Here is a 27,624-nt window from a genome sequence, read left to right as displayed (position 1 = left end):
GAAGCTCGGCCTGGCTCCGGTGGTCTTCCAGGTGCCAAAGTCCTGCTCTCCCCCGCGCCAGCATGCAGAAGGACGCCTCCTCGAGCGGCTTCCTGCCCAGCTTCCCGCACTTCGCCACGCAGGCCATCCACGTGGGACAGGAGCCCGAGCAGTGGAATTCGCGTGCAGTGGTGATGCCCATTTCGCTGGCCACCACGTTCAAGCAGGACTCTCCGGGCCAGTCCTCCGTGAGTGGCCAGGCAGGGCTGGGTGGACCGCGGGAGCGCTAGTTGTATAGCAACTTGACACAACCTATACATCTGAGAGGTGCGGGGGGTGGGGGGGCAGTGGTGGTGGTGGCCTTAATTGAGAAAGTGCCTCCAGAAGATAAAGCTGTAAGCAGGCAGCATTTTCTTAGCACTCCTCCTCGGCCTCTGTATTAGCTCTTGCCTCCGGGTTCCTTTGTTACATTGAAGTAGGATAAACCCTTTCTTCCCCAAGGTGCTTTTGGTCATGCTGTTTTATCACAGCAGGTAAAGGTGCTTGCTACAAGACCTGACCACTTCAGTTCCATCCCATAATCCATATGATAGGAGACAACCAGCTCCTGTAGTCTCCTCTGACCTACACATTGTCTGCGTCTATGTCTGTCTGTCTGTCTGTCTGTCTGTCTGTCTCTCTCTCTCTCTGTCTCTCTCTCTCTCTCTCTCTCTCTCTCTCTCTCTCTCTCTCTCTCTGTCACACACACACAAGTCTTAGAATTAAAATCAGTTTCAATAGTGTATATTTGGTTAATAGCTACTGACCATTTATGTACCAAACGCATACCTAGAGCCTGTGTGTGTTGTATGTAGAGACATTCAGTGTTCACAAGAAGGATCCTAGCGTGGTCTTAGTGTTCACATTGAGATAGCTGAGATGTAGGGTTTACCAAGGCTCATGAGCAATGACTCTGGGCTTTAATTTATCTAGAACCCCACCCTTCTGCACCTGGCTGCACTATAACCGAGCTAAGTTAACAACCGTTCCATAGGGGACACACATCAGATATTCACATTACAATTTGTAGTAGTAGCAAAATTACAGTTAAGAAGCGACAACAAAATTAACTTAGTGGTTGGGAGTCACCACAGCATGAAGAACTGTACTGAAGGGGTCACAGCATTAAGAACATTGACAATCACTGAGCTAAGTGAGCAGGGTGGCTTTGTGATTGAGAGCCCGTGGGTTTTTAATTCTTACATCAGCTCTTCCGGCTGGGTAACCTAGAGGAAGCTATTAAACCCACCCAAGCCTTGAACTGGCCCTGTTCCAGCCTGGACAAACCATAGAACACCCTACACAAACTGCCGCTGCTGTAAACTCTGTGGCGCACACTCATTACTCAGAGGTGCGTTGGTGTTTGCAGCTTTCATGTCTTACTGTTCCCATCTGACCACAAGAGCCGGACCAGAGGGTGAACATTAACTCCTTTTACAGAAAAGGAAACTGGCCCAGACTCAAACACAAGTGACCTGTTAAGACGCAGCCTTGTGGCTCTCCTGCATCTTCCTTTTGGACGGCTTACTACCATAGGTCTTAGTGCATTAAAAATTGCCTCGGGTTCCGAGGACGACAGTTAGAGCAATTGCTGCACGTTTTCAGGTGTTGGCCGCTCTGGAAGCTGCCTTTGTGTGTTAAGTCAGATAAAGTTCTTACCGACAGCCCTGTTTTGTGTGAGAAGTCCCAAGGGCATCTCTACAGCAGGTCGGGATTCTCCTCATAGATGGTTTGCATCCAAAATGCGTACATCAGCTCCTCCAAGCACATAGTGTGGCCCTCCTTTGTAGGCTTGCTGTCCGTATGGAACAGTGTGTAGCAACTGAGCATTCAGTGTGAGAGTAGTGTTTAAATGGCTCAGAGAGCAAGCGGCAGCGGGCAGTTAGATCCAGTATGTGGCCAGAATCTGCAAAAGATGATAGCACTGCAGCAATGCGAAGGATCAGACATCTTTACTTCCATCTGAAAAGCCATGGATGCACAAGGTGATTTGCCAGGGAACCAAGTTCGCCTCCCGGGAGGTTAAATATCTGCATGCTTATGAATATTTATGAGCGTATGAATATTTATGAGAGTATGGGGCTGCTGTAGCAGCCAAGCATTTGAAGGGAAGTTTGGTGAGTTTAGCAGCCAGGGACAGCGGTTGAGCGTTGAAGACTGCAGGAGTCCTGTAAACTATGTGTTTATTTAACATAGGGGAAATCTCTTGAAATTATTCTTACTAATACTAGAAGCTTCAGGGTCTGAAACAAGGGTGTAAGTAGTGGTATGCTGCCTAAGCCAAGGGGAGAAAAGTGTAGGATGTTTCTGTTTGTTTGAGACAGTCTCTAAGTAGCTCAGGTGGCCTTGAACTCATGGACTCAAGCTTGTCTCTGCTGGGATTGCAGGTATGTATGACCACAGCAGTTTAGATCCTGGAATTGGCTTTGTCCCTCATACACCCCAGGTCTTACATTTGCCTTCACTTTTCTCCAAGTAGGTCACAAGGCCAGGTAAAATGATTATATGACTCTTAAGTTTAAAGGGAACCTGACACAGGGCGATCTTCCCTGAGAACTGCTTCCTGCCTTTGATTTGAGTCATTTTTTTAAAAATTGGGTTAAGATCTGACCCCTGAGCACTTGAATGGCTTGTTCAACCCTCTTGTCTGCAGAATGGACCTGTGTTAGATTCATGCGAGGGTGAGACTAACATAATTGCAACGTCCGTCACTCCAGTGTTAAGAGCGGCTCCCCAACTGCTGGTCCGAATTTGCTGAGGGATATGCAGTGAATCCATGTTATCCACTTTCACCCTCACAATTGTGCAATTAGACATGTGCATTTCCCCCCTCAACCCCAGATTGACTTTCCCTACTAGCACCAAGTGGCAGGTACACCATTCTTTTTTATTTGTTTGTTTGTTTGTTTGTTTGTTTTTGGTTTTTCAAGACAGGGCTTCTCTGTGTAGCCCTGGCTGTCCTAGACTCTCTTTGTAGAGGAGGCTGGCCTTGAACTCACAGAGATCTTCTTGCCTCTGCCTCCCGAGTGCTGGGATTAAAGGTGTGCACCACTATCACCCCCTGTGCGGCAGGTACATCATTCTAACTCAATTTACTCACTTCTATTTTGTGTGTACAGGTGGTTTGCCTGCATGTCTGTCTGTCTGGGCATGCATGCAGAGCCTTTGGAGGCCAGAAGAAGGTGTCAGATCTCTGGAACTGATTTCCAGACATAGTGGACTGACATGTGGCTGCTTGGAATTGAACTAGGTCCTCTGAAAGAGTAGCAAACACCCTTAATTACTGAACCATCTCTTCAGCTCCACTTTGGTCATGTTTTGAGCCTCTCCATACTGCCACAGCCCAACAATGCTACGCTTCTGTCTTACGTTAAGGTGTTCCATGGCTAGATAACAGAAAATAATAATGGTGGGATGGGCCTGTAGCTGTGACCATGTCTTCACTGAGATCTGAAAATAACCGAAAGCTCTTAAGACGATGAATAATAAGTCCTGTTCCTCCTCTCCCTCCTCTGCGTCTTGTTCTCAGGGTTTTGTATACAGCCGTTCTGGAAATCCCACAAGGAACTGCTTGGAAAAAGCAGTGGCCGCCTTGGATGGGGCAAAGCACAGTAAGTCACATCTGTGGTGAAAGACGGATTCTCCTTAGGTGTCTAGGGACCACAGAGGCATAGAAGGCAGAAAATAGAGATCACCTTACAGGGTTTCTCTGTGTAGCCTTGGCTGTCCTGGACTCACTTTGTAGACCAGGCTGGCCTTGAACTCACAGGCATCTGCCTGTCTCTGCTGGGTTTACAGGCGTGCGCAACTGCGCCTGGAGAGATCCTTGTATGCAAATTCCCATTTTCCTCAGACAGTGAATCCCTTGGCAGCATTCTTATGCTGATTGTGTAAGCATGTTCTTGCTAGTTAGCAGTAGACAGGGGCAGAGCAGAAGGCAGCACTTACTATACTCTTCACTCAGCCTGTCACTGTGGCTCATTCGCCAAGCCCGAAACCCTTGCCAACACTTGGGGAGTGAGCTCTGGTTAAGTCATCTTCGTATTGTCTTTCTTTTAACATTTATTTATTATTTATATGGTATTCTGCCTGCATGTGTGCCAGCAGGCCAGAAGAGGGCACTGGATCACACTGTAGGTGGTTATGAGCCACCATGTGGTTGTTGGGAATTGAACTCAGGACCCTTGGAAGAACAGCCAGTGCTCTTAACCTCTGAGCCATCTCTCCAGCCCCATCTTTGTATTTTCAATATAAATGATGTTAAATGATCCCAATAGTGAAGAGAAAAGGTCTCAATATTTAGTGTGTGTGTGTGTCCGTCTAAATACGTACATAATATTTTAAAGGTTTCATTTTGAAACAGGAAGGGCTGTTGTGTCATTAATTGGAGGACTTCTGAGAGCCGCAGGAAGGGCTCAGGCAGCTAGGGGAACCACAGTACGAGTGGCAATAGGTCGTTGCTAACATTTTGGGCCTTCTCAGCTTACTTGAATTTGCTTTTTATGGTAGGTTTGGCCTTTGCTTCGGGGCTAGCTGCCACCACGACCATTACCCATCTTTTAAAAGCAGGAGATGAAGTCATTTGCATGGATGAAGTGTATGGAGGTAGGTGATCTCTCATGCCCAGGGTGTGCCAGCTGGTAGCCTTGTGTTTCATGAGCACCATGGCCAGTTTTCAGAGACAATGTTCTTTCAAAGGTTTGGCAGGCATCTCTATGGGGCTCAGATTCTGTGGTCCAGAAGATTATCTAGATAGTAAGATAAGAGATTATCTGATAAGAACTGTGTTTAAGATGCTAGAACAAGGATGTAGGACTTGATCAGCCTTCAGACACACCACAGCCTTGGTCCTTGTACATACTACACATGCACTGGGTACCACATGATGCCCATGAATGCCATAGGAGAACAGTTGCTGAGAGTCAGGTCCTGCTTTCCACAGTGTGGTCCTGATCCCAAGCTCAGGTTGCCATGCTTGGTGGCCAGAGGCTTAGATCTGTGCATCTCTGCAGTGATGAGTCATTTGCTTTAGACTCAAGTGTTATGAAGGAACTGCTAACACTTGCTTGTGCCTGTGATTGCAGCACTTGGGAGCTGAGGCAGGAGAATTGCCATGAATAGGCCAGCTTGGGCTATATAGTGTGTCTGAGGTCAACTGGGCTACAGGAGACTCTATGCTTTTAAATATATATTTTTGAAATTATAAGTACATCCTTTTCCTTTTCTTCCCTTCCACGTATCTCATACACACACACACACACACACACACACACACACACACACACACACACACACACACACGAATGCTCTCTCAGGTTTGTGGCCTCTTTTTCTTCGATTATTGATGTGTGTGTGTGTGTGTGTGTGTGTGTGCATGTGTATGTGTGTGTGTGTGTGTGTGTGTGTGTGTGTGTGTGTGGTGTGTTCCTAAATACATAAATATAACTTGCTTGGTCCATGTACTGTTACCTATGTGTTTATTACATCAGGGTATTGAATAACCCATTGGGGGGCTCTTGTCTGGGGAAGACCATTTTTCCTGCCCTCAGCATTCTCTGGTTGTCTGTAGTTCTTTGTCTAGGGTTGAGGCTTCATGGTTTTTCCCTCCCTATGTTAGCATGCCTGTTGGTTTCATTGTTCAGGTCTTAGTTAGGCAACCATGTTGCTGAGACTTCATGGGTTAGCTTCTCCTGACATTTCTCAGAAATGCAACCTCACTGCAAACTTCCACCCGCTCCTCATTCTGTAATGATTCCTGAGCAGGAACTGTGTGGTAGATCAGTTGGGACTTTGGCACCAAGACCCTGTCTTAAACATACCTGCATATGGATGCAGAGCTTTCTACAGAAGATGCTGTGTCAGGAAGCTGCTCCATGTTGGAATAGTAAGAAAGGGGAGTTCAAGGAATGGTTCCGCTTCTTGCTGCTGTGTGCCAAGTGCATTGCATTTGAATCTGTGTGACAAGTGCGCTGCATGTGAGCCTGTGGGGTGTGCCAGGTGCGTTGCACGTGAACCTGCGGGGTGTGCCAAGTGCACTGCATGTGAGCCTGTGGGGTATGCCAAGTGCACTGCATGTGAACCTGTGGGGTGTGCCAAGTGCACTGCATGTGAGCCTGTGGGGTGTGCCAAGTGCACTGCATGTGAACCTGTGGGGTGTGCCAAGTGTACTGCATGTGAGCCTGTGGGGTGTGCCAATTGTACTGCATGTGAGCCTGTGGGGTGTGCCAAGTGTGCTGCATGTGAGCCTGTGGGGTGTGCCAAGTGTGCTGCATGTGAGCGATTGGGGTGTGCCAAGTGTGCTGCATGTGAGCCTGTGGGGTGTGCCAAGTGTGCTGCATGTGAGCGATTGGGGTGTGCCAAGTGTGCTGCATTTAAACCTGTGGGCATCAAACCAGGTTGCTTAGCTACACTCAGTCTGTTTTCAGTTGCTTTTTTTTTTTTTTTTTTGAGAGTTCTTCTCATTTTGGGAGTGTGCATGTTTGCCAAGAGCAGACACTTCCTGACATTGTGTTCTCTGCATTTTATCTGTCTTCTGCCTCAGGCACCAACAGGTACTTCAGGAGGGTGGCATCTGAATTTGGACTGAAGATATCTTTTGTGGATTGTTCCAAAACCAAATTGCTAGAGGCAGCAATTACACCACAAACCAAGGTAACCAGCTGGCTTTTGATTTTACCTGTTTTCCTGTGCTTTATTTTTTTAAAGATTTTATTTTATTTATATGAGCACTCTTATCTGCATGTGCACCTGCATGACAGAAGAGGACATCAGATCACAGTATTGATAGCTATGAGCCACTATGTGGTTGCTGGGAATTGATCTCAGGACCTTTGGAAGAGCAGCCACTACTCCTAACCACTGAGCCATCTCTCGAACCATTTCCTGTGATGTTTTACATCCTCTAGAGGATGTAATTTAAATCCAAATAACATCTATTGAAGCTGTTGGAAACATTGAGATTGACATGGGCTAGAGTCTCTGTGGCTTGACAGTGTAATTATCTAGACAGCACACACAAATTATGAAGTGGAATCCCACATAGGCCTTGAGATAGGAAGGAGAAAAAGAGCATTAGACAGAAAATGGTAAATGTATTTTTAAAAGCCACATAACAGGGCCTTAAAAGGAAGGAGAGATTTCCTTTTAAAACCTGCAGAGGAGGGGCTGGAAAAATGGTTCTGCGGTTAGGAACACTTGCTGCTCTTGTAGAGGACCAAGGTTTGGTGGTTCCCAACCATCCCTGAGGATCCAGTGTCTTCTTCTGGCCTCTGAAGGTACCATGCACGTATGTAGTATACAGGTAGATACACACACAGGCAAAACACTGAATGCACATTGGACATAAGTAAATAAATGTGAAGCCCAGAGAGGATCTTTAAGAGTGAGAACGAAAGGCTGGAAAGATGGCTCAGGGTGAAGAGCATGTGCTGCTCCTGCAAGGGGTGTGAGTTTGGTTCCCCACACCCTACACTGGATGGCTCATAACTGCCTGTAACCTCAGCTCCAGGGGCTCTGACGCCTTTGGTCTCTATGGGGCACCTGCATTTACATGTACAGACCCACACACAGACGTACACATGTTCCCACAACTAAAAGTAAACTCTCTTTTTAAAAGTATGAGAATGAGATGGGGAAAGGGAGAGAGACTGGCAGAGACAGCGGCCACCGTGAGGAGGGTGGGAGGTGCCTGAAAAGCGTCTCTGTAATAAATCCCCATGACAACTCAAGAGCAAAGGGGGGTACCAGGCTTGTAAGTTTCACATCGTGTGGTTTAGTTCAACACTGTGTACATACAAAGAGCACGGAGCATGGATGAGCCAGGCACCATTAACCAGGGACTGCTGTTAGTCAGCACAGTCTGCTTCTTAACTCTCTGTTCCAGTGAAAGTTGTACAGAGGCATGGCACGGCCTTTAAAAAGTGACCCCTGTCTTTTAAGGGTACATCAGTGTTGTAACAAGTTTAATTTTTTTTAAAATGTGAATTCTGTTAGAAGCTAGTGTGGGTCTAATTTCTTTTTAAGAAAATTTAAATTCAAGAGTACATAGTTCTCAGGCTTTAGACCTCCCCGCTACCCCTCCCCACCCCGGTCCCTTGGCTTTGATCTCAGCCCTGAGAACTGTGGGCCGTGGAAGGTATCTGTGCCTGAATAGCAGATGTAATATTTGAGAACCTCGTTTAAATTCTGCAGCAGTGAACAGCCAGTGTCTTCTGTGAGTGAGCCTTTCCAGCTCTGCTAAGAATGAAGACATTAGACTGTACCCACGCTCGTGTAGCACTGAATGCTGAAAGGGGAGTTCTTCCTACAGAGGATCCCTTCTCGATTAGCCCTGAATCAGCTCGCACTGAGGAAGCTTTGTTTTCAAGGAAGTTGTGGGCTTTTGTTTTGTTTTGTTTTTTTTTTGAGACAGAGTTTCTCAGTGTAGCCTTGGCTGTCCTGAACTCACTTTGTAGACCAGGCTGGGCTCAAACTCACACTGACCCACCTGTCTCTGCCTCCTGAGTGCTGGGATTAAAGGCGTGTGCCACCACACCCAGCTGGAAGCTGTGTTTTTAATCTTGCTTGAGAGAAAAAGCTTTTTCAAATAGCTAGTGTGAGTCTTCCTAAAGGACAAAACCAGATCATAAGTATGATGAATTTTGTCCATATAATTTCAATTGCTGGCTTGCTTGATTTACATGTATATACATATACCTTTATATGTGTGTGTATATATATATATATACACACACACACATTATATTTATTCGTTTTATGTATATGGGTGGTTGTCTCTATGCACATATGTGCACCATGTGTGTCCCTACTACATGTGGAGGGCATTGGGTCCCTTAGAACTGGAATTCTACCATGGTTGGAAGCCACCATGTAGGAGCCAGGAATCAAACTCTGCTCTCATGAACAAGTACTCTTAACCACTGAGCCATCTCTCCAGCCCCTGTGGTCAAATTTTAAAGTCCGCATAAAACTTATTCTGTACTTTAGTTACTTGGTTTCATTTTGTTAATTTTAAATTAACTTGATGAGAATTTATTATTCTTACCCACAAGTCATTTTTAAAATAGTTTTTTAGTTAAATCAGAAAATGTAAAGTACTTTTTAATAGTAAACTTCTAGACCAGGGAATGTATTGAACCAGACATCTTGTCTGTCTTTTACAGGCAATACACAGCCATTAGGTCTTCTGAGAGAGAGCTAATACAGTTCAAAGCAGAGGCACTTTACTTAACAGAGTTCTTATTTGGTCTTTTCAGTAACTGTTGAAGGTGCACCTCATGGCTGGATGGTGGTAGATCAAGGCGCTGCTTCTTCTTTTCTTCAGACTAATGCACATCCTCAAATTCAGAGTTTCTAGAGTGTTTGTTGCTAGTTAACTCTGAAGGTGCCTTTGGCATCCTGGGCATAATTCTCATTGATGCAAATTCTAGGATGTATAGAGTTGCTTATTTCCGAGACTGTCTGTGTAGCTGATGGTAACCTTGAACTTGTGATCTTTCCGCTTCTGTTACTTGAATGCTGGGAATATAGGCATCGGTCACCTCCATCCCCACCCTGGCCCCTCCTGGTTGCTGAGGTGCGAGGGACCCCAGGCTTTATGCATGCTAGGCACAGTTTTTACTGAGCCACTTTCCCAGAGCGAAGATATATTTTTGTAAGATCTACACTATTTGTCTTTGAGAACAGAAGCTCCAGACACATGCCTTTGGGATAATTACAAAATCGACTTTTTCTTATTAGATATATATAACCTGATTTGGGTGTAACAGTTGTTCTGTAAGCTGGATATCATCAACCCTTTTATGCAGATGAGGAACTCCAGGAAGGAAGAAGGGAACTTGGGGAGCAAAGGCCCATCAGGAATTCGTAGGGGAGGCGCAGATGCAGACCTGGCCATTCCAGTTTCATTGCCCAAGCCTTGCCAGCATAGGAAGAAGTTGCCTTCCGCGTTGTTGTATGTGAGGTGTGTGTAATGTGTGGCATATTTTTACATAATGCTGTTTGCTGAATTACTGTAGCTTGTTTGGATCGAAACGCCCACAAACCCAACTTTGAAGCTGACTGACATAGAAGCCTGTGCTCGAATCGTCCATAAGCGTGGAGATATCATTTTGGTTGTAGATAACTCTTTCATGTCTGCGTACTTCCAGGTAAATGAAATAAAGGGTTTTGCTGTGATTAACACACAGTGTTAACACACAGTTATCTGTAATCGGAAAAGGGACTACTTTATAAGATAGTTGTTACCAAACTTATGAGATATAACTATTATTGATTAGGCAAAGAATCAAATTTGAACTTAAAAAAATTAGTTAATATCTCAAAACTATGTTACTGTCCCATTGGAGATTTTTCTGGGAACAGTAAGCCTCAGCTAGCTAGGAGTAAACATATCTGCCAGGCCAGAATCGCTAAGAATAGACACTCCAGACAGAAATATGGTGGGTAGACTCAGAGAGTCTACACCTTTGAGAAGCAATGGGGTCCTTTATCGCAGGTAAGAGAAGTTACCTGGCCTCCTTATCTCTTCTAACCCTTCCTCAGCCACCAGGAGTTAGCGTTTCAACATGTGAAGTGGGGCACAGACAGTCCATCCAGAGCCATGAATGTTTTAAGTTAGTTTGAGCTACCCAGAGAGACTTGGTCTGAAGAAAAACAACAACAACAACAACAAAATATATATGCATCTGCATCTAAGTATGTGTGTATCCATGTGCTTTAAGATGTAGGTTGATTATTGGCAGCAACAGTTTTTTAATTAAAAACACTGAGCCATCTCTCTTGAGTGAACCGGTTTCTTTGGGACTTTATACTTGTCAAAGCTAGTACAATTAAAGAGTGATTAGGGGTCAAGAGCTTGGCAAACCAATTATGAACAAACACCTTGTACTTAGTAAGGTTTCAATGGTTAAGAATCTAAGCAAAGTAGTTTGTACTCACTTGGCACAAAAATTGCTGGATGGGTCCATAAAGTACTCCGTGTGTTTAATGAGTCATAAATGTAGCCGTCTCTACTGCGGACAACAGACTCAGGGCCACACAACCTGTGCTACCAACACTGTAAAGGAGCTGGTTTAGGGAGACATACCTTGTTGGTTTCCGTTTCTGTGCAACTTGTGCCCCATCACATGCTGAGCCCAGCTCCCACCCCACCCCATGCCAGGTTCATTTGTTTTGTCTTCCTTTTTGTTCTTGGAGCTTCTCTGTGGAAGGAACTGTAGGGGCAGACTCAGGATGTTAGAAAAATCAAAGAAGTGCTGCTTCTCACACAGCAGGGTAGAGACAGAGGCATCTGGGGTTGAAGACAGCGATGCAAGTGGGCAGGACGGTGCCCTGCAGGTCGCTTCTCGTTAGAAGTAACACGTCTGTTTTTTGTTTGTTCATCTGTTTGTCTTTTTCAGAGACCTTTGGCTCTGGGTGCTGATATTTGTATGTGCTCTGCCACAAAATACATGAACGGTAAGATAAGCAGAGCTTACATCTTAAACATTCTTCTCCACAGAAAGATGGCGGTAGGCAGGGCTTGTGTAGGATTTATTTGTTATTTGTGTTGGAAGTAAATAACAAGAAGTGCTTTGATTTTAATGTAGCCAAGGCTAGTCTAGAACTCACCACTTGCCAAGGCTAGCCTTGAACTTGTGATCTCCTATGTTTATCCCCCAGGTGCTGGGGTGAAAATATGCATCACCACCACACCCAGAATTTCATTTCTCATAGACAAAACTGTGCTCATGGCTCACAGGGTTTACTGGAGGTATTATGCTTCCATTTTGCTGCCAGCTTGGAGATACTGACTCTTTTTTTTATGATTTTTATTTTACTACTTTATATCACTGCTATAAAACTGGATAAAGTTCACATATATGATCAAAGACAACACCTTTAGCTTAGAGGTTTTCTTTTCATGGTTTTGAATTATGAAATGAAAAATAAAGCACAAATTGTTGTTCATGGTGATGTTTTTGTTACATTTTAGGCCATAGCGATGTTGTCATGGGCTTAGTGTCTGTTAATTCTGATGACCTCAACAATCGACTTCGTTTCCTGCAGAATTGTAAGTGGTCAAAAGCCTGGGTTTCTTTCTGTGGTATGTCGTATGTGGTGTGTGTGTGTGTCTGTGTGTGTCTGTGTGTGCGTGTGCAACTAAACCCCAGTGACCCTGCTGGCTCCGGCCCGCATGGCACTGGTGTCACAGGTGCACACAGCCATGCCCAGCTTTCTGCTTGGGGGCTTGGATCCTAAGCCAGGCCCTTGTTCTCATGCAGCAAACACTCTTGACCTGCGCCATCTCTCCAGTCCCCTAAGCCTGGATTCTTGTTAAGCCATCAGAGGTTACACTTGATATTTGTACTTCCACAAAATATTGTAATACATTTAGGGAGAGAGAAGGGAAAAGGGTTATAGAAACATAGTTGTACCCACTACTTGATAGGCAGGAAGACCTCTGAGTTTGAAGCCACCCTGGTCTACATAGTGTGTTTCAAGATAGTCAGGTCTCATACAGTGAGTCCTTATCTCAGGTAAACAAACAAACAAACAAACAAACAAACAGAGTTACAGCATAGCAAGCTTTTATGTCGGGAGCCTAGTGAGGTTCAAGCCAGTCAGAGCTACAAAGTGAGAGACTCTGTCTCAAATAAACAAAGAAAGAAAGAAATAGTGTTACAGCACAGCAAGATTTTATAACTTTGTGACATTATTTAGGAGTGATTTTTTTTTCTTAAGAAAATTGTTAAAACCCATGACTTTCTGAGGGTCAGTGGATTGTTTTAACCACTGAGATGTTGGCGTTCATGTACGTGAGCATCTGGAATAGCAGCTGACTTGTAGCACTCAAGATCTAAGCGTATATCTATCTATACATTAAATACCTTTCCTGGCAGTTTGTTCCATTTGCCCTGACTAGAGGTGATCACAGCACTCTGACAGGTAACAGACAGCTGGAACTAAAACTTAAAATGCCCTTCTAGAAATTGCTCTTAAAGTAAAGGGGTTGAGGAGGGGGGAGTGACTGACTGCTTCACAAATTAGTAGGAATGAGGTGGCGCAGCAGCTAAGAGCTGGAGCTGCTCTTGCCGAGAACCCCAGCTCAGTTCCCAGTACCCATTGTCAGGCTCAGTCACCTGTGACTCCAGCTCTGGGGGTCTGACTCCCTCTTCTGGCCTCTGTAGGCACTGCACTCACATGCGCAGGCTCTCTCTCTCTCTCTCTCTCTCTCTCTCTCTCTCTCTCTCTCTCTCTCTCTCTCTCTCTCGCGAGCACACACACACACACACACACACACCTTAGAATAAAAATAAAATCTTTAAAAGGGGAAATAAGGTAAGTTGTTAGTCAGTGGATTGTGTAGCAACAATCATGATCACACTGCAGATTTTCTCCTTCTTGTATCTCAAAGACATTAAGTGCCCATACTTTGCGGAGTGTCGCACCATTGAATTGTCCAGGACCCTCCATCTCCTCATGGTTGAAAGCCTCATCTTTGTTCCCTAGTTATGGATATCCACTTTTCTGGTTTAAAGCGCAGCCCTCTTAAGTGCTCTTTAGTTTCTATTCCATGCTTCCAGTACAATTTCTTCCTCACACACAAACATTGAGCTTCATAGCTAGATTCTTCTGAGTCACTATATTGAAAAAGAAGAAGGAGAGGATTCCTTAAGCCCCGTGGGTGCCTTCGCGCTAACCCAAGATCTGCTCACTCTGCAGCGCTTGGGGCTGTTCCTTCCCCTTTTGACTGCTACCTCTGCTGCCGAGGCCTGAAGACTCTGCAGGTTCGGATGGAGAAACACTTCAAGAATGGGATGGCAGTGGCCCGATTCCTGGAGTCTGATCCCCGGGTAGAAAAGGTTATTTATCCTGGTATGTGAGCCTGAGTTTCCACCATCTCTGTTTAGAGGAAGACTTTCTATGGGTCATTCTTTGTGAGTCTCCGTTCTCGTCTAGTTATTGTCACTCTGCGTCAGGCCCTGGAATGAGCATGGTGGAGAGTGGATGGACAAGGCGCTGGCCTGGTCAAGCTGGGCACAGTGGTGCACGCCTGTAATTCCAGCACTTGGGAAACAGAGGCAGGCAGAGGCAGGTGGGTGTCTGTGAGTTCGAGGCCAGCCTGGTCTACAGAGTGAATCCAGGATAGCCAGGGCTGTTACACAGAAAAAAAAAAATGTGTCTCAGAAAACCAAACCAACCAACCAACCAAACAAAAAATGTTGTCCTGAAGGCAATGGATGTCAGGTACTAAGAACAGTTTCTCATGCCAGATGCTTCTGTGGTGGTTTTTATCCCTGTGTGTACACCCCAGTCACAGCATAATTCTGGTTGATTGGCTGACAACCCTGCCTGCTATCCACTTGTTCAACACTCGTTCACACTATAATCTGACATAAGTTTGTCCCACTGAGACTTGCTGTACCAGGACTCTGTTCAGGCTTTCCAACTCACACCATTTTCAGGTAGATGAGCAGGCTCACTGTTACCATTCAGTTTATGTTACCAGTCAAGCTGTCATGGGCTTGTGCAGCCTTGTTCTTAGATTCTGTAGCTGTGGGATCTTGAGTGTAATGTAGTTAAGATTCCATCTTCAAGGAAATTGTATAAGCCAAAGTAGAAGTGTATATGAGCTCAGATCTCCACATGGCATCTGGTAAACACTGCTTGCTGAGGCACATTTTGGATACAGGTAGAGAGAAAGGCTCTGATCTATGCCCCAAGTAGTGGGTAGCACTTGGTAGATGTTTGTGGCCAGGTATTCACAGAGGCATCCAACAACTGTTGGGCCTGGATGTTTCCTAGGAATATGAATCAATGTTAATAAAAATAACTGGATTTGTACTCACAAAGACAGTGTTGTTCCTAAAATACATTCATGAAGGAATTACAGAAGGGTGCAATTCACAACGGAGCCCAGAGATGCAGAGGCCTTGAGTGAAAGGAGCAATTGCTGATGGAGTGAAGAAAGCTCACATGATGGCATGGGAGGATATAGAGGAGGTGTCCCTAGTGCTGGACGCGGGCGAGAGACCAGCACAGCCCCATTGTCAGGCTACTTGCAGCCGACTTAGGGGATAGCACACTTGTCCCCTTGAAGCTGCATGTGTGGCTCTGAGGCTGCTCTTGTACTTTGTGGTTGCAGGGCTGCCCTCTCACCCTCAGCATGAGCTGGCCAAGCGCCAGTGCACGGGGTGCCCAGGGATGGTCAGTTTCTACGTCAAGGGTGCTCTGAAGCATGCTGAGACTTTCCTCAAGCATCTAAAGGTGAGCGCAAAATGGGCTTTCCCTCTGAGGCTTCCTTTCTGTGGCTTCCAACTCACTCCCAGGCTTGTGCTTGCAGGTCACTCCCATAAGACTGAACAAGGTTCTCCTGGCTCAAATCTATCTCTAAGATTAGGATAGTGTTAACTTTAGACGTTTAGTAAAATTAGGCTAGGTAGTCCTAGCCACCTGGGACATTGAGGCAAGAGGATCATGTGACCCTGTAAGCTTGAGACAAGGCACGGCAGCACAGTAAGAACGGCACTGCAGCTGTCATGCCCGAGCCTGAATATATTTGCCTGTTTTTCATTTCTACCACAAAATGCCAGACATGGGCTGCTTTATAATGAAAGTTTACTTCACTGGCTGTTCGAGACCAAAAGCATAAGGTCAGAGTAAAGTGGCTCCTTATGCCCTCTGCTGAGGGCCTGGTGGGCAAATGGCATCACGTGTGGGCGTGAGCGCAGTCACCACTCAGGAAGGCTGCGGGCCCCTGGGGCCAGGCTTGTTCTGATGGGAGTTGGCAGTGTCGTGGTTTGTCCTCCCCTCAATGACCCAAAGGCACTCACCAAGCTCCACTTCTTAAAGGAATGTGACACTGAGGACCTTGGCTCCAACGCATGAGCTTTGGTAGGACCAACCTCACCCAAAACAGGCAGGTCGCTCAGTCTACAGTGCCAGCAGCAGAAGGGACCAAGTCACCTGTCAGCGTCCATGTGGCAGAGGTAGAAAGGGCATGTGGGAGCAAGAAGGCAGGAGCAGGAGGGCCTATGTTTTCCAGGCACCGCTAATCCAGTGAGCATGACTCAGGGCTGCACCCGAGAGTCCCCTTCTAGAGCCTTCACTTGGCAGGACCTGCCCCTCGTTACATCACATGGGCAACTTTGGGCACGGCCATGTGCAAACCAAAGCAAACCTTGGACTAAGAAGTTTCCCCTTCTCCATAGGCAATTAAAGCAGGTGGGAATCTAAGTGTGATATGTATATATTTGTTATTAACGTTGCTTTAAAAAAAAAAAAGACAGGGTCTCATTCATTCTATAGCCTAGAACCCTAGCACTTGATCTGTAGACAAGGCTGTCCTTGAACTTGTAGCTAACCTGTCTCTGCCTCCTGGGTGGTACCATAGCCACGTTTTGTCTTAAGCATATTTGATGCTTGCAGATTCTGTAGGTATTGTCTACACTAGGGTGATGCTGCAGGAGGCTGACTCTTGTCAGTTTATTGTTGACTGATTCTGCAGTGCAGGGATGAAACTCAAGGTCTTACACATGTATGGCAAGCACTCTACCACTGAGCAACAGCCCTCAGACCTTGTAAAGTTCACAGAGATAAGGTCACACTGTGTTGCTCAAGCTGGCCTCAGACTCAGATCCTTCTGCCTCTGTGTCCTGAGTGCTAGGATGACAGCCCTGGCTGTGATGGCCAGCAGCTTTTCATGTTTTAAAGATCTGAAGGCAACACATTTAATTGACAAAATGATTGCCTTAGACTTTAACCTGACTTTTCATAGTATCTTGCCTGATTTTCAGTTTATTCATAGTGACCATCACCCTTCATTCTTCTGGGTGGGCTGGAGAAATCTCCTCAAAACCATTTATTTTTAGATTTTAGCGCTGTGTTATCAGGAGATCTCAATTCTGTTTTCTTTACTAGGTGTTTGCTCTGGCTGAGAGCCTGGGAGGCTATGAGAGTCTGGCCGAGCTTCCGTAAGTACACTCCGGGTTATTAGCTTCCCGTTTACCTGGTCTTTATTTAATAGTTGACTGCTTTACCTTGATTTCTTTGTGTGTCATGCTGAGCTGCTGCGTTGGTCTGTACCTCCCTCACCTGTTGACATGAAGCCATGGCTGTCATCTTAAAGGGAGTGAGACCATGGGCCCCAGAATGCAGATTAAGTTAACCTAAAGTCCATGTTCCAATGTAGAACCAGCTTCATGCTTTTTTAAAAATTAATTTATTCAGATTACAACTCTCTCATCTTAAAGGGAGTAAGACCATGGGCCCCAGAATGCAGATTAAGTTAACCTAAAGTCCATGTTCCAACATAGAACCAGCTTCATGTTTTTTAAAAATTAATTTATTCAGGTTACAACTCAATTGTTATCCCATCACTTATATCCTCCCATTCCTTCCTCCCTCCTGCTATCACCCTATTCCCCTCCCCTAGGTCTATGACTGAGGGAGACCTCCTCACCCACCATATGATCATAGGCTATCAAGTCTCATCTTGGTAGCCTGATTATTCTTTCTTTGAGTGCCACCAGGCCTCCCACCAAGGGGAAGTGGTCAAATATGGGGCACCAGAGTTCATGTCAGAGTCAGTCCCCACTCTCCACATAACTGTGGAGAATGTCCTGTCCATTGGGTAGATCAGAGTAGGGGTTCGATGTTTACTATTGTATTGCCCTTGGTTAGTGCAATAGTTTGAGCAGACCCCCCTGGGCCCCATCCACCCATCAAGATGTTCTTCTTGTTGGTTTCTAGGACCCTCTGGGTCCTTCTAGTTCCCCATCTCCTATATTTCTCTTACCTAGAGTCCCAGTAGGATGTCCTCACATATATTCCAATCTCCTGGTAAGTGAAGACTTTCATGGGACCAGCTTCATGTTTTTTTTGTTGTTGTTGCTTTTTGTTTTTTGTTTTTGTTTTTGCTTTTTTTTATATAGTTTTACAGAACAAAGAAAGTCATAAGTCAAGGCAAGTTTAAAACACACTGGTGGGTCCAACAGAAAGTCAGGTGCAAGGAGATGGTGAGAGCTATTTTATGGTACCAAGATGCTACTGACGGCATCCTTAGCCCTTGTGTTTGTGGAAGCTGGTATTCTGCTAACTCAATAGCTTCTAAGAGCTTTTATTTATTATCACAAGATGTTAGTTCAGATAGGGTGGGGGGCCTGGCACAGCTGTTCCAGAAGCCTAACACTAGCCCAATATAAAGTAATTAGCAAGATCTCAATCTCCCCACAGTACTGAAAGTCCAGTCATTCCTCCAGTCTCTGTAGACACAGGTGCCTTCCAGTTTTGTTTTGTTTTGTTTTTGTTGTTGTTCACAGCCAGACACAGCTCTGTTTTGCAATTTTTATTCACACACCTCAGCTTCCTGAGGCTGAGGGATGACAGGCATGTGCCATCCCCCAAGTCCTAAGCCAGTGGGGACTAGGTAAAGGGGTGAGCTATGCCCTTCTCAAATGTTGCTTCTTTCCCTGTCTCGCCAGAGACAGGAGTAACCATGTGCTGTGCTGCTGCTGTTCTTGACACTGGGCCTTGAAAGGGATATCAGGAACTTTAATCTGGAAAAGCTGTCAAGGTTCCCTGGAAAAATACAAAATGTGCCCTGTGCCCAGTGGGTCTGACTATACTAGTAAACCCACTTATCTGTCTTTGTATAGTATCTTTGATGGTGCTGTGTTATCTGAATAGATAGACTCAAACTCACGTGGTATTCCACAACCCTCATAACCCAGGCATTAGCCAGAGGACTTTAGAGAAGAGGCACTCAGCAGCTTACCTCAGAGTCAGGGAAACAGACTCAGCCAGCTCAGCGGGTTACTCAAGAGTACACAGCAACTTCATTCCTGAGGCTTTGCATCAGGAACAGTGTGGGCTGGGACTGGGACAACAGGTCAGGAGGTCAAGTGCTTGTCACAACACAACCAGGAGGACTTGAATTTGGCTTCCCAGTAGCCATGTAAAAAAGCTGTGCATGGTGGGGCATGCCTGTAATCCCAGTGCAGGGGGAGGAGGAGAGAGGAGGGTTGCCAGAGGCTTGCTGGTTATCCATCGCAGCAGCCTCAGTGAGCTCCAGATTCGTGGGCAGCGGCCTCCAATGCATGTGCAAGTAAGTGCAGAGGCCTCTGATAAGTTCCCAACAACCCCTGCAGCCCGTTTGCATCTATAGGACAAAATTAATATTAGGTCGCTAGTTACTGCTGACTGCTGGCTTGGCCTGCTGAGGAGTCCCAAGCCATGTGACCATTTATTACAGCTGTTACCAAAATCCTCCTCCTCCTCCTCCTCTTCTTCTTTTGTTTTGTTTTGTTTTGTTTTGTTTTTGTTTTTGTTTTTTGAGACACGGTTTCTGTGTAGCCTTGGCTGTCCTAGACTCACATTGTAAACCAGGCTGGCCTCAAACTCACAGATATCTGCCTGCCTTTGCCCTCCTGAGTGCTGGTATCACAGGTGTGTGCCACTGTGCCCGGCTGCATCACTGCTTCTTAGTGTTTACCTGTTATCAGTGAACATGATTTTAGGTTTTTGGTTTGTTTTTCCTTTTTTTGAGGCAGGACATGCAGTTCAGTTTGTTCTCAAACTGTTCCTACAGCCAGGGATGGCATGAAATTATCGACACTTTTGTATCTACCTTCAAATGCTTGACGTGCAAGCGTGCACCACACACTTAACTCTCATGAGATATCATCATAGTATTTTTGTACCCATTCATCAGTGACCATGTCATGGAAGCTCTGTATTAAAGTACTTCCAAGTGTGTAGGCACACTTCCTGTCTGTGGTTGAAAGGAGAGTCTGACAGTTTAAGGGATATATCTAAGTCAGGATTTGAAGTACACCAGATAGCATGGCTCTTCCTCAGTCTTTCAGGAAGATGCCTTAGAGAGGGTCTGTATGCGCAAGAGGGCACGCTCACGTGTGCAACCAGCTTGCTCCTCACAGGAGGAAATATTCATTGCTTTAAGGCTTTCTCCTTTAAAACAAAATGGACGTTTTCTGGTTTATTAGGGATTGAGTTTAAGGTTGCTTAGGCCTCAGATTGTGGATAAGTAAATTTAGGTCTGAGCTTGTCTAGTCATCCTTCATTCCGGGCCTCCCCAACACTACTGTGACTGGAGAGCCCTGTGATATGGAGAGGAAGCAGAGTGTGCACACTGGGTAAGCCTTCCAGCCAGATACCGTATGCTAACTCTATAGCCTTAGAAACACTTTGTGCCTGTATTAATCAGGGTTTCTGTGGCCGCAAGGAAACACCATGACCGAAGACCAAAAGCAAGTTGGGGAGGAAAGGGTTTATCTGGCTTACACTTCCACGTCACAGTCCATCACTGAAGGAGGTCAGGACAGGAACTCAAACAGGGCAGGATCCCAGAGGCAGGAGCAGATGCAGAGGCCATGGAGGAGTGTGCTTAATGGCTTGCTTATCATGGCTTGCTCAGCCTGCTTTCTTATAGAACCCAGGATCACTGGCCCAGGGTGGCACCCCTTGGAATGGGCTGGGTTTCCCCCGTCAATCATTAATTAAGGAAATGCCCTACAGATGGGTCTTATGAAGGCGTCTTCTCCATTGATGCTCCCTCCTTTCACATAAGTCTTGCCCGTGTCAAGGTGACATAAAACTAGTTAGGGCATTACTCTTTCTTAATCTCTATTTATATGGGGTGGGGGAAATGCTTGAGTTCATGCCCTGGCTTGTATTAAACTTTAAACAATGTATATCTCTTGCTAGGATGGCTTTAGGCCTCTGTTACATTCCTTTCCTCCCTCCTCCTTTTCCTTTCTTCTTCCCTTCCTCTCTACCCTCCTGCCTTCCTCCTCCCTCTTTCCTTTTTTTAAAAAATTTTTTAATTTTGTGTTTTTGTCTCATGTATTGGAGCTAAATAGGACAAAGTCTCCCTTCGGTGGTCCTCAGTCCATGAAGGTTTGCCTCTCTGGACTCTGACAGTCCATACTTCTCCAGAATTCCCTGATTAAAATAACTTTATGTATTTTAACTGATGCTTATGCAATTCTTTAAAGATGGAAGCTACATGTAATTTCTACACATTAAAAAGTAACGGCTGGCATGCCCAGCAGTACATGGCCAACAGGAAATGAACTCATGGCATCTTTGGAGGCTCCTTGTCTAATAATGTTGTGTCAAGGCTTTTCCCTTTACTTAAAATTATCTTTTAAAAACCTTTTATCTTATTTACATATTCTCTCTCTCTCTCTTTCTGTCTTTACCCTATAGGTCTTTTGCATATATATTATGGCTTCCAGTTTAGTGTTTTTATGGGTCTCTGAGTGTGCAAACGAGTTGGTTTGTTTCTTTTTTATTTATTTATTTAATGTATATGAGTGCTCTGTTTTCATGTACATCAGAAGAGGGAATCAGATTTCACTATAGATGGTTGTGAGCCACCGTGTGCTTGCTGGGAACTAAACTCAGGACCTCTGGAAGAGAAGATAGTGCTCTTAACCACTGAGCTATCTCTTCAGCCCTGGGTCTCCTCTGTTTCTTACGCCTTCTCTTGGAGTCTTTTAACTCTTGTTTGTTTTGTTATATTCTGTATTCATTTCTGTCTTATTTGATTATGTCTTATTTTATTATTTTAAAAAAATCAATGGTGCTTTTCTAAATTTAAAACAAAAAAACAAAAAACAGTGGTTGGGCCTGGTCTACCCAGTAAGTTCTAAGACAACCAGAGCTACACAGCGAGACCCTGTGAATTTGCACAAGCCCCCCCACACCCCCAGCTTTGTCTGTTTACTAAGGAAAGAGGCTTCCAGCTCAGGTTGCTTTGAAAGGGAATGTGGGGATTTGTTTGTTGTTGTTTCAAGTGCTTTATTTATTTTTATTTTATATGCATTGGTGTTTTGCCTGTATGCCTGTCTGTGTGGATCTCACTTTGTAGCTCTGGCAGTCCTGGAACTTGCTCTGTAGACCAGGTTGACTTCACACTCATGGAGATCTGCCTGCCTCTGCCTCCCAAGAACAGCAGTTACAGGCGTGTACACTGCTAGGCCCCTTGAGGTTATTGTTGTGCATGTAAGCAAGGTCTGTGTGGGGGAGCGGCGTGTGTGGGTCAGAGGACACACTGTGGAGTCATACTCGTGTTACGTGGATTTCGTCATAGAACTCAGGCCATCAGGAGACAAGGTCTCTGCCTGTTGAGACACCCTGCTGGCTGGAATCGCATTCATTCCTAGGAGTATTAGTCTCTGACTGTTTGGTCATGCGCCTGCTCCCTTAGGGAAGAAAGGACCTGCTGGGGCAGAGTGTTTTTAGGTTAATGTTCATGCGTAAAAACTTCCGGTCTCAGGGTTTCTGTTGCTGTGATAAACACAGGACCAAAACAATGTGGGGAGGAAAGGGTTTACTTCCTTTTCTAACTATTGGATTACACCTCCATCCCTGAGGCAAGCCAGGACAGGCGCACAGGGCAGGAACCTGGAGGCAGAGGCCGTGGACAAGTTCTGCTTATTGACCTGTTCTCATGGCTTCCTCAGCATTTTTTTTTCCTTATGTCTCATGATGACTTGCCCAGGGATGGCACCTCCTAATTAATAACCAATGTGGATGGGCCCAGCGCATTTGTTAATTAAAAGAATTCCTCCTAGGCTTGCCTTCGGGCCGATGTTATGCAGGCATTTTCTCAACTATGGTTTCCTCTTCTCAGATAACTCTAGCTTGTGTCAAATTAACAAAAAACAAAAACAACCTGGACACTTCCTTAGAGAGCCAGCAAGATGGGTCAGCAGATAAAGACACTTGCTGAGTACGCCTGGCTACATGACTTCAGTCCCAGCACCCACGGGACAGTTGTCCTCCGACCTCCACACACATCCTTGGCCCTCCCACCAATCTTATGCACGTACATAAAAATGAAAATAAAATTTCCTTAGAGCAACAAAAGAAGATCCTATTTGTGTGCTCTACTTAGACAACTCAACCCGGGTCTGTGGGTTCCTGGTTCGCTTGCAGAGCACAGGGAAAGAGCATACCGGCAGCAGTACACACCAAGGTTAGGAGCGACTGAGCCTCCCTGTGTGGTTCTCGGGATACTCGGACCCTCTTTTGAGCTCCCACAACCTTCCTGCCTGGACTGCTTGGGTCGGTGTGTCTGCTTTTTCTTTAATGTCTCCTTCATCCACTAACAGAGAGAGGACACCTAGTGTCTCCCAGGTTCTCCTTATTGTGCGCAATGCGATGGCAGCCTGACTTTACACCTGCTGAGGATGATTAGCCTCTAGCTTGGAGAATTCTTCCGGCCTTTCTTCCACGGCTTCTGTACCAGAGTTGCTGTTGTGAAGGTGGTGGCTGGAGGAGGCCTGGGATTGTCTTTCATGAACCTGCCCTCAGAAGGACGTTTCTTGTAAAAAGCAGCCTAGGAGCAGTTTATTCCCAGCCAAAGCCTCATTCGATGGCCAAATCAAGGGATTGCTGGTCTTTTCCCTGCCTGGGCTCCAAACTGCTGTCTTTTCAGCCCATTTTTATGACATGTAAGTAATGTTGTGAGCAGTCTGGCTTTTCGTTTAAAAATCATGATACAGAGCCGGGCGTGGTGGCGCATGCCTTTAATCCCAGCACTCGGGAGGCAGAGGCAGGCGGATCGCTGTGAGTTCGAGGCCAGCCTGGTCTACAAAGCGAGTCCAGGACAGCCAAGGCAACACAGAGAAACCCTGTCTCGAAAAACCAAAAAAAAAAAAAAAAAAAAAAAAAAAAAAAAAATCATGATACAAAGAGATAAGTTTGACAAAGTAGGAGCAGGAAGAGACCTGAAAGTAACTTCCAATGGTGAGCTGGAAACACACTCCACTGACTGGCACAATCAGTGATAAAAATTGCTCACTTTTGCTTCCAGAGCAAACATGACCCATTTATCCGTGCCTGAGAAGGACAGAGCTGCCCTAGGAATCACCGACACACTGATCCGACTTTCTGTGGGCCTCGAGGATGAGAAGGACCTTATTGAAGACCTGGGTCAAGCTTTAAAGGCAGCGGTGAGTTTTGTGTGTGTGTGCACGTGCGTATGCGTGTGTGGAATCTGTTCTGTCTTACTGAAAATAAATTTTTCACATAATATATTCTGGTTATAGTTTCGCCGCCTTCTACTCCTTCCAGTTCATCTCCACTTCCCCTCCTATCCAGATCGATCCACACTTTTTTTTTTTTGTCTCTTGTTAAAAAAACAAGCAGGCATCCTAAGGAATAGGGATAATAATAATAATAAAATTAAATCCAAATAAGCAAATTGGAATGTGACAAAACAACCAAAGAATAAAAAGTCAAAGAAAATGCACTAGAAATGCATATAAGACACAGAAACATACTCCTCTGCGTACATAGGAATCTTATAGAACCCTCAAACTGGAAGGCATAATATATACATATATATGGTAAAGTTTAAAAAAATGGTTTGCAGGCCGGGCGTGGTGGCGCACGCCTTTAATCCCAGCACTCGGGAGGCAGAGGTAGGCGGATCGCTGTGAGTTCGAGGCCAGCCTGGTCTACAAAGTGAGTCCAGGATGGCCAAGGCTACACAGAGAAACCCTGTCTCGAAAAACGAAAAAAAAAAAAAATGGTTTGCTTCCCCAATGAGAATCTTTCATTAGCAAGTGGCTGTCAAGTGGAGCTAGCTTCTGGGTTTAAGGATAAGCACGAGCATCCGCTTCTTTCAGGTCTAGGACGCCATCTGGTACAGACTCAAGCAGGCCCTGTGCAGGTCGCCCCAGTCTCTGTGAGTCCCTATGTATGCCAGCCCTGTTGTCTCCAGAAGGCCTTGACTTCTCAACATCTTCCATCCCTTCTGGCTCTGCCTGCTCTTCTACACAGTTCCCTAAGCCCCGAGGGGAAGGATTTGATGGAGGACATCCCCTTCAGGGTGAATGTTCCAAGGTTTTTCACTGTGCATATTGTCTGCCCAGGAATCTCCTAGTGTTTGTTCCTGACTTCAGCAGGAGGAAACTTCTCTGATGGCTGAGCAGGACACTGGACTATGTACGAGTGTCACAGAATGTCACTAGGAGCCATTTTATTGCTACATTCCTTTAGCAGAACAGTAGTAATTGGTTTTCCCCTAGGTCCCTGCCCTATGTAATTACATACTATTGGCCACCCAAACAGCACTGGGCATGGGTGCCATCTCATGGAGTGAGCCTCGACTCAAGTTAGTTATTATTAGTTGGCTATTTCCACGAACTTTGTGCCACTGTTGCACCAGTGCATCCTGTAGGCGAGTCACCCCTGTAGATCAAAGAGTTTGTACCTTCCTCTTCTGGCAGCATGCAGAGAACCTTCCGGTGCTATGAATACTTAGTCTGTAGAGGTGGAGAATCTAGGTAGGCACTAACTCAACTTCTCTATATTCGGGGAGTTTTGTAAGAGTTGTCTTCAGTGATAAGACCTTGCTGTCAGTTTATGGAGAGCTATCAGTAGCCTTGGCAATAGCCTGGGTTGTTTGGGGGGGTTCTCACAGGACCATTTTGGCCAAGAACTCAATTAAATGTAACCCATTTCTGGCACTGGAAACTTCACTTGGTAACAAGAGAGGTACAGTCAGGGCTCTGTCTCCCCTTTTATTTGGCAACCAATCTAGATCACTGTCGTATATACAGTAGATGTTTTGTGGGAAGCATCTCCTATATTAGGTTTGCATACAGCCCCCCAAATGGCCCCTTCATTTTAGCCATTCCTCCTTATATTCCCTTCCTTACCCTTCTTTCCCTTCCCTCTCCGTGTTTGAACTTCCTGTTGCAGCTCCCAACACCCGACCACCCATAATTATTTTCCTATTTCCCCTTGCTACGGAGAGTTATCCCTTCCCCTAGCCCTGACACACTACCTAACCTATGTGGTTATATGGTGTGTAGTTTGCATGTCACTGACTTAACAGTGAACATCACATGTAAGTGAATGTATAGTATATCTGTGTCTGAATTAACCTCACCCTCATGCAGGAGGATGTTTTTCTAGTTTTATGCATTTACCTGCAAATTTAATTTTTTGTTAATGGCTGAGTAATATTCTATTGTATAACATGTAGCATTTCCTTTATATCCCTCCTTCTGCTGAGGGGCATCTGGGTTGTTCCCAATTTATGGCTATTACGAATATAACAGCAATGAGCATAGTTGTGCAAGTGTCCTTGTGGTGCGATGACATGTCCTTTGGGTATATGTCCAAAACTGGTATAACTAGATCTTGATGTAGATTGATTTCCATCTTTCTGAGAAACCACCACACTGATTTCTGTATCAGCTGTGCAAATTTGCACTCCCACCAGCAGTGGATGAATGTTTCCCTTACTCCACACTGTCGCCAGCATGAGCTGTCATTTGTTTTATTGATATTGGCCATGCTGATGGGTATAAAATGAAATCTCAAAAGTGGTTTTGATTTATATTTCCCTGGTGATTGAAGATGCTGAACACTTCTTGTAAGTGCTTCTCAGGCAGCATGTGTCCAGTCATGAGGGTAGAGGTTACATTTATAAAGAGGGACCTCACCAGATAGCCATACTCAGGGAAGTGTGCCCAATATTTGCCTAAACAACATATATGAGTTTGTCAAGTCCCTGAGTGACAAGATGACCAATCTATTGGCCCCTCAGTCTCAAGTCAACTTATCAGCAGGTCTTTACCCTTCTAAGAAAGAAAGAACGAAAGAAAGGAAGAAAGAAAGAAAGAAAGAAAGAAACCCCAAAACTCAAGCCTCACAACATCATCTCACGTAACATGAGACTCTCAGAGCACATTTGATGATTCAGACTTCTGGACCGCATTTGGCATCATCTCCAGCATCTTGGGTCCGCATAACATAGACACCTGACTCCCATCTCCTTCATCCATTTACCACAAACCCCAATCTAGGGCCACCCCAGTTCCACTTTGATCCTCATCACTAAAATTAAAGCAAGAAAAAGTGTCCACACAGTCAGGCTTAAAGGTGTCCCCTTCACACAGCTGACATGGTGAGTGTGCAGTTCTCAGGCTCTCAGGGTAGGAGTGTGGAGGTCACTGACATTCTTTTTCTGTGCACTGCTGATACAGCATCCCTGAAGTTGGAATCAGAGTTGGCATTCCAGTGCTGCCACCAGGAGCTGCATCCAAGGGGACAGATCTTCTGAATAACTGGACAGGCCTTTCAGGAGCATTTGCAGGATTTCCCAGTGAACATTTTAAAACAGTACACTAATGACTTTTATGGCTGTAACCTTCCAGGGAGATCTGCCCTGTTAAGGACTATCTTCTGTTTGTCTTCTAGCTGACAGGTTGGTTCTGTTAGTATCATCTTGGTAATTTTGCTACATTTGTGACATTTGCTACATTGCAAAGTGAGAATTGTGCTGTTTTGGGGAATCATGTTGCTTTTGTTTTTTCTTCTTTTTTGGTAGCCTAAGATATATTTTAATCATGTTTACAAAGTCATGATTCAGTATTGATGTTTTGTGAAACCAAATTATTAAATGAATGACCTCAAACCAACTGTGGGTTTTTTTTTGAAAAATTATTAAAAGTGAGAGGTTTTATTTAATTACCATAAGCCAGAAATCAAATATTTGAAAACCTACTGTTAAATTCTAGTGATTAAAGATTGTACTTGATACTTTTTACTTTTCTTAAATAAATCTAATTATCAAATGTA

The 27,624-nt window shown here is 45.1% G+C and overlaps 1 protein-coding gene across 1 annotated transcript; it reads left to right on the top strand.

Annotated features, from left to right (window-relative positions):
• On the top strand, nucleotides 1-27,624 carry CTH (cystathionine gamma-lyase). Its single transcript, XM_084757070.1, has 12 exons — nucleotides 1-227; nucleotides 3,548-3,629; nucleotides 4,528-4,623; nucleotides 6,560-6,669; nucleotides 10,035-10,166; nucleotides 11,418-11,475; nucleotides 11,993-12,070; nucleotides 13,723-13,875; nucleotides 15,146-15,267; nucleotides 16,921-16,973; nucleotides 23,843-23,981; nucleotides 27,030-27,624. Exons 1-12 carry the CDS (start codon nucleotides 63-65, stop codon nucleotides 27,036-27,038), a joined length of 1,197 nt encoding a protein of 398 aa, XP_084613196.1. The 5' UTR covers nucleotides 1-62; the 3' UTR covers nucleotides 27,039-27,624.

Source organism: Acomys minous (assembly GCF_964271855.1).
Source record: "Acomys minous genome assembly, chromosome: 14".
NCBI lineage: Eukaryota > Metazoa > Chordata > Mammalia > Rodentia > Muridae > Acomys > Acomys minous.
The sequence above is the reverse complement of the archived record's forward strand: the minus strand, read 5'-3'. Positions and strand labels throughout refer to the sequence as shown.

Bases quoted from the DNA above. Each gene is read 5' to 3' on its own strand.
- CTH (XM_084757070.1), top strand. From the start codon at position 63: ATGCAGAAGGACGCCTCCTCGAGCGGCTTCCTGCCCAGCTTCCCGCAC. The intron at 12,071-13,722 runs GTAAGTGGTCAA...CTCACTCTGCAG, and splicing joins ACTTCGTTTCCTGCAGAATT to CGCTTGGGGCTGTTCCTTCC. The intron at 15,268-16,920 runs GTGAGCGCAAAA...TTTCTTTACTAG, and splicing joins CTTTCCTCAAGCATCTAAAG to GTGTTTGCTCTGGCTGAGAG.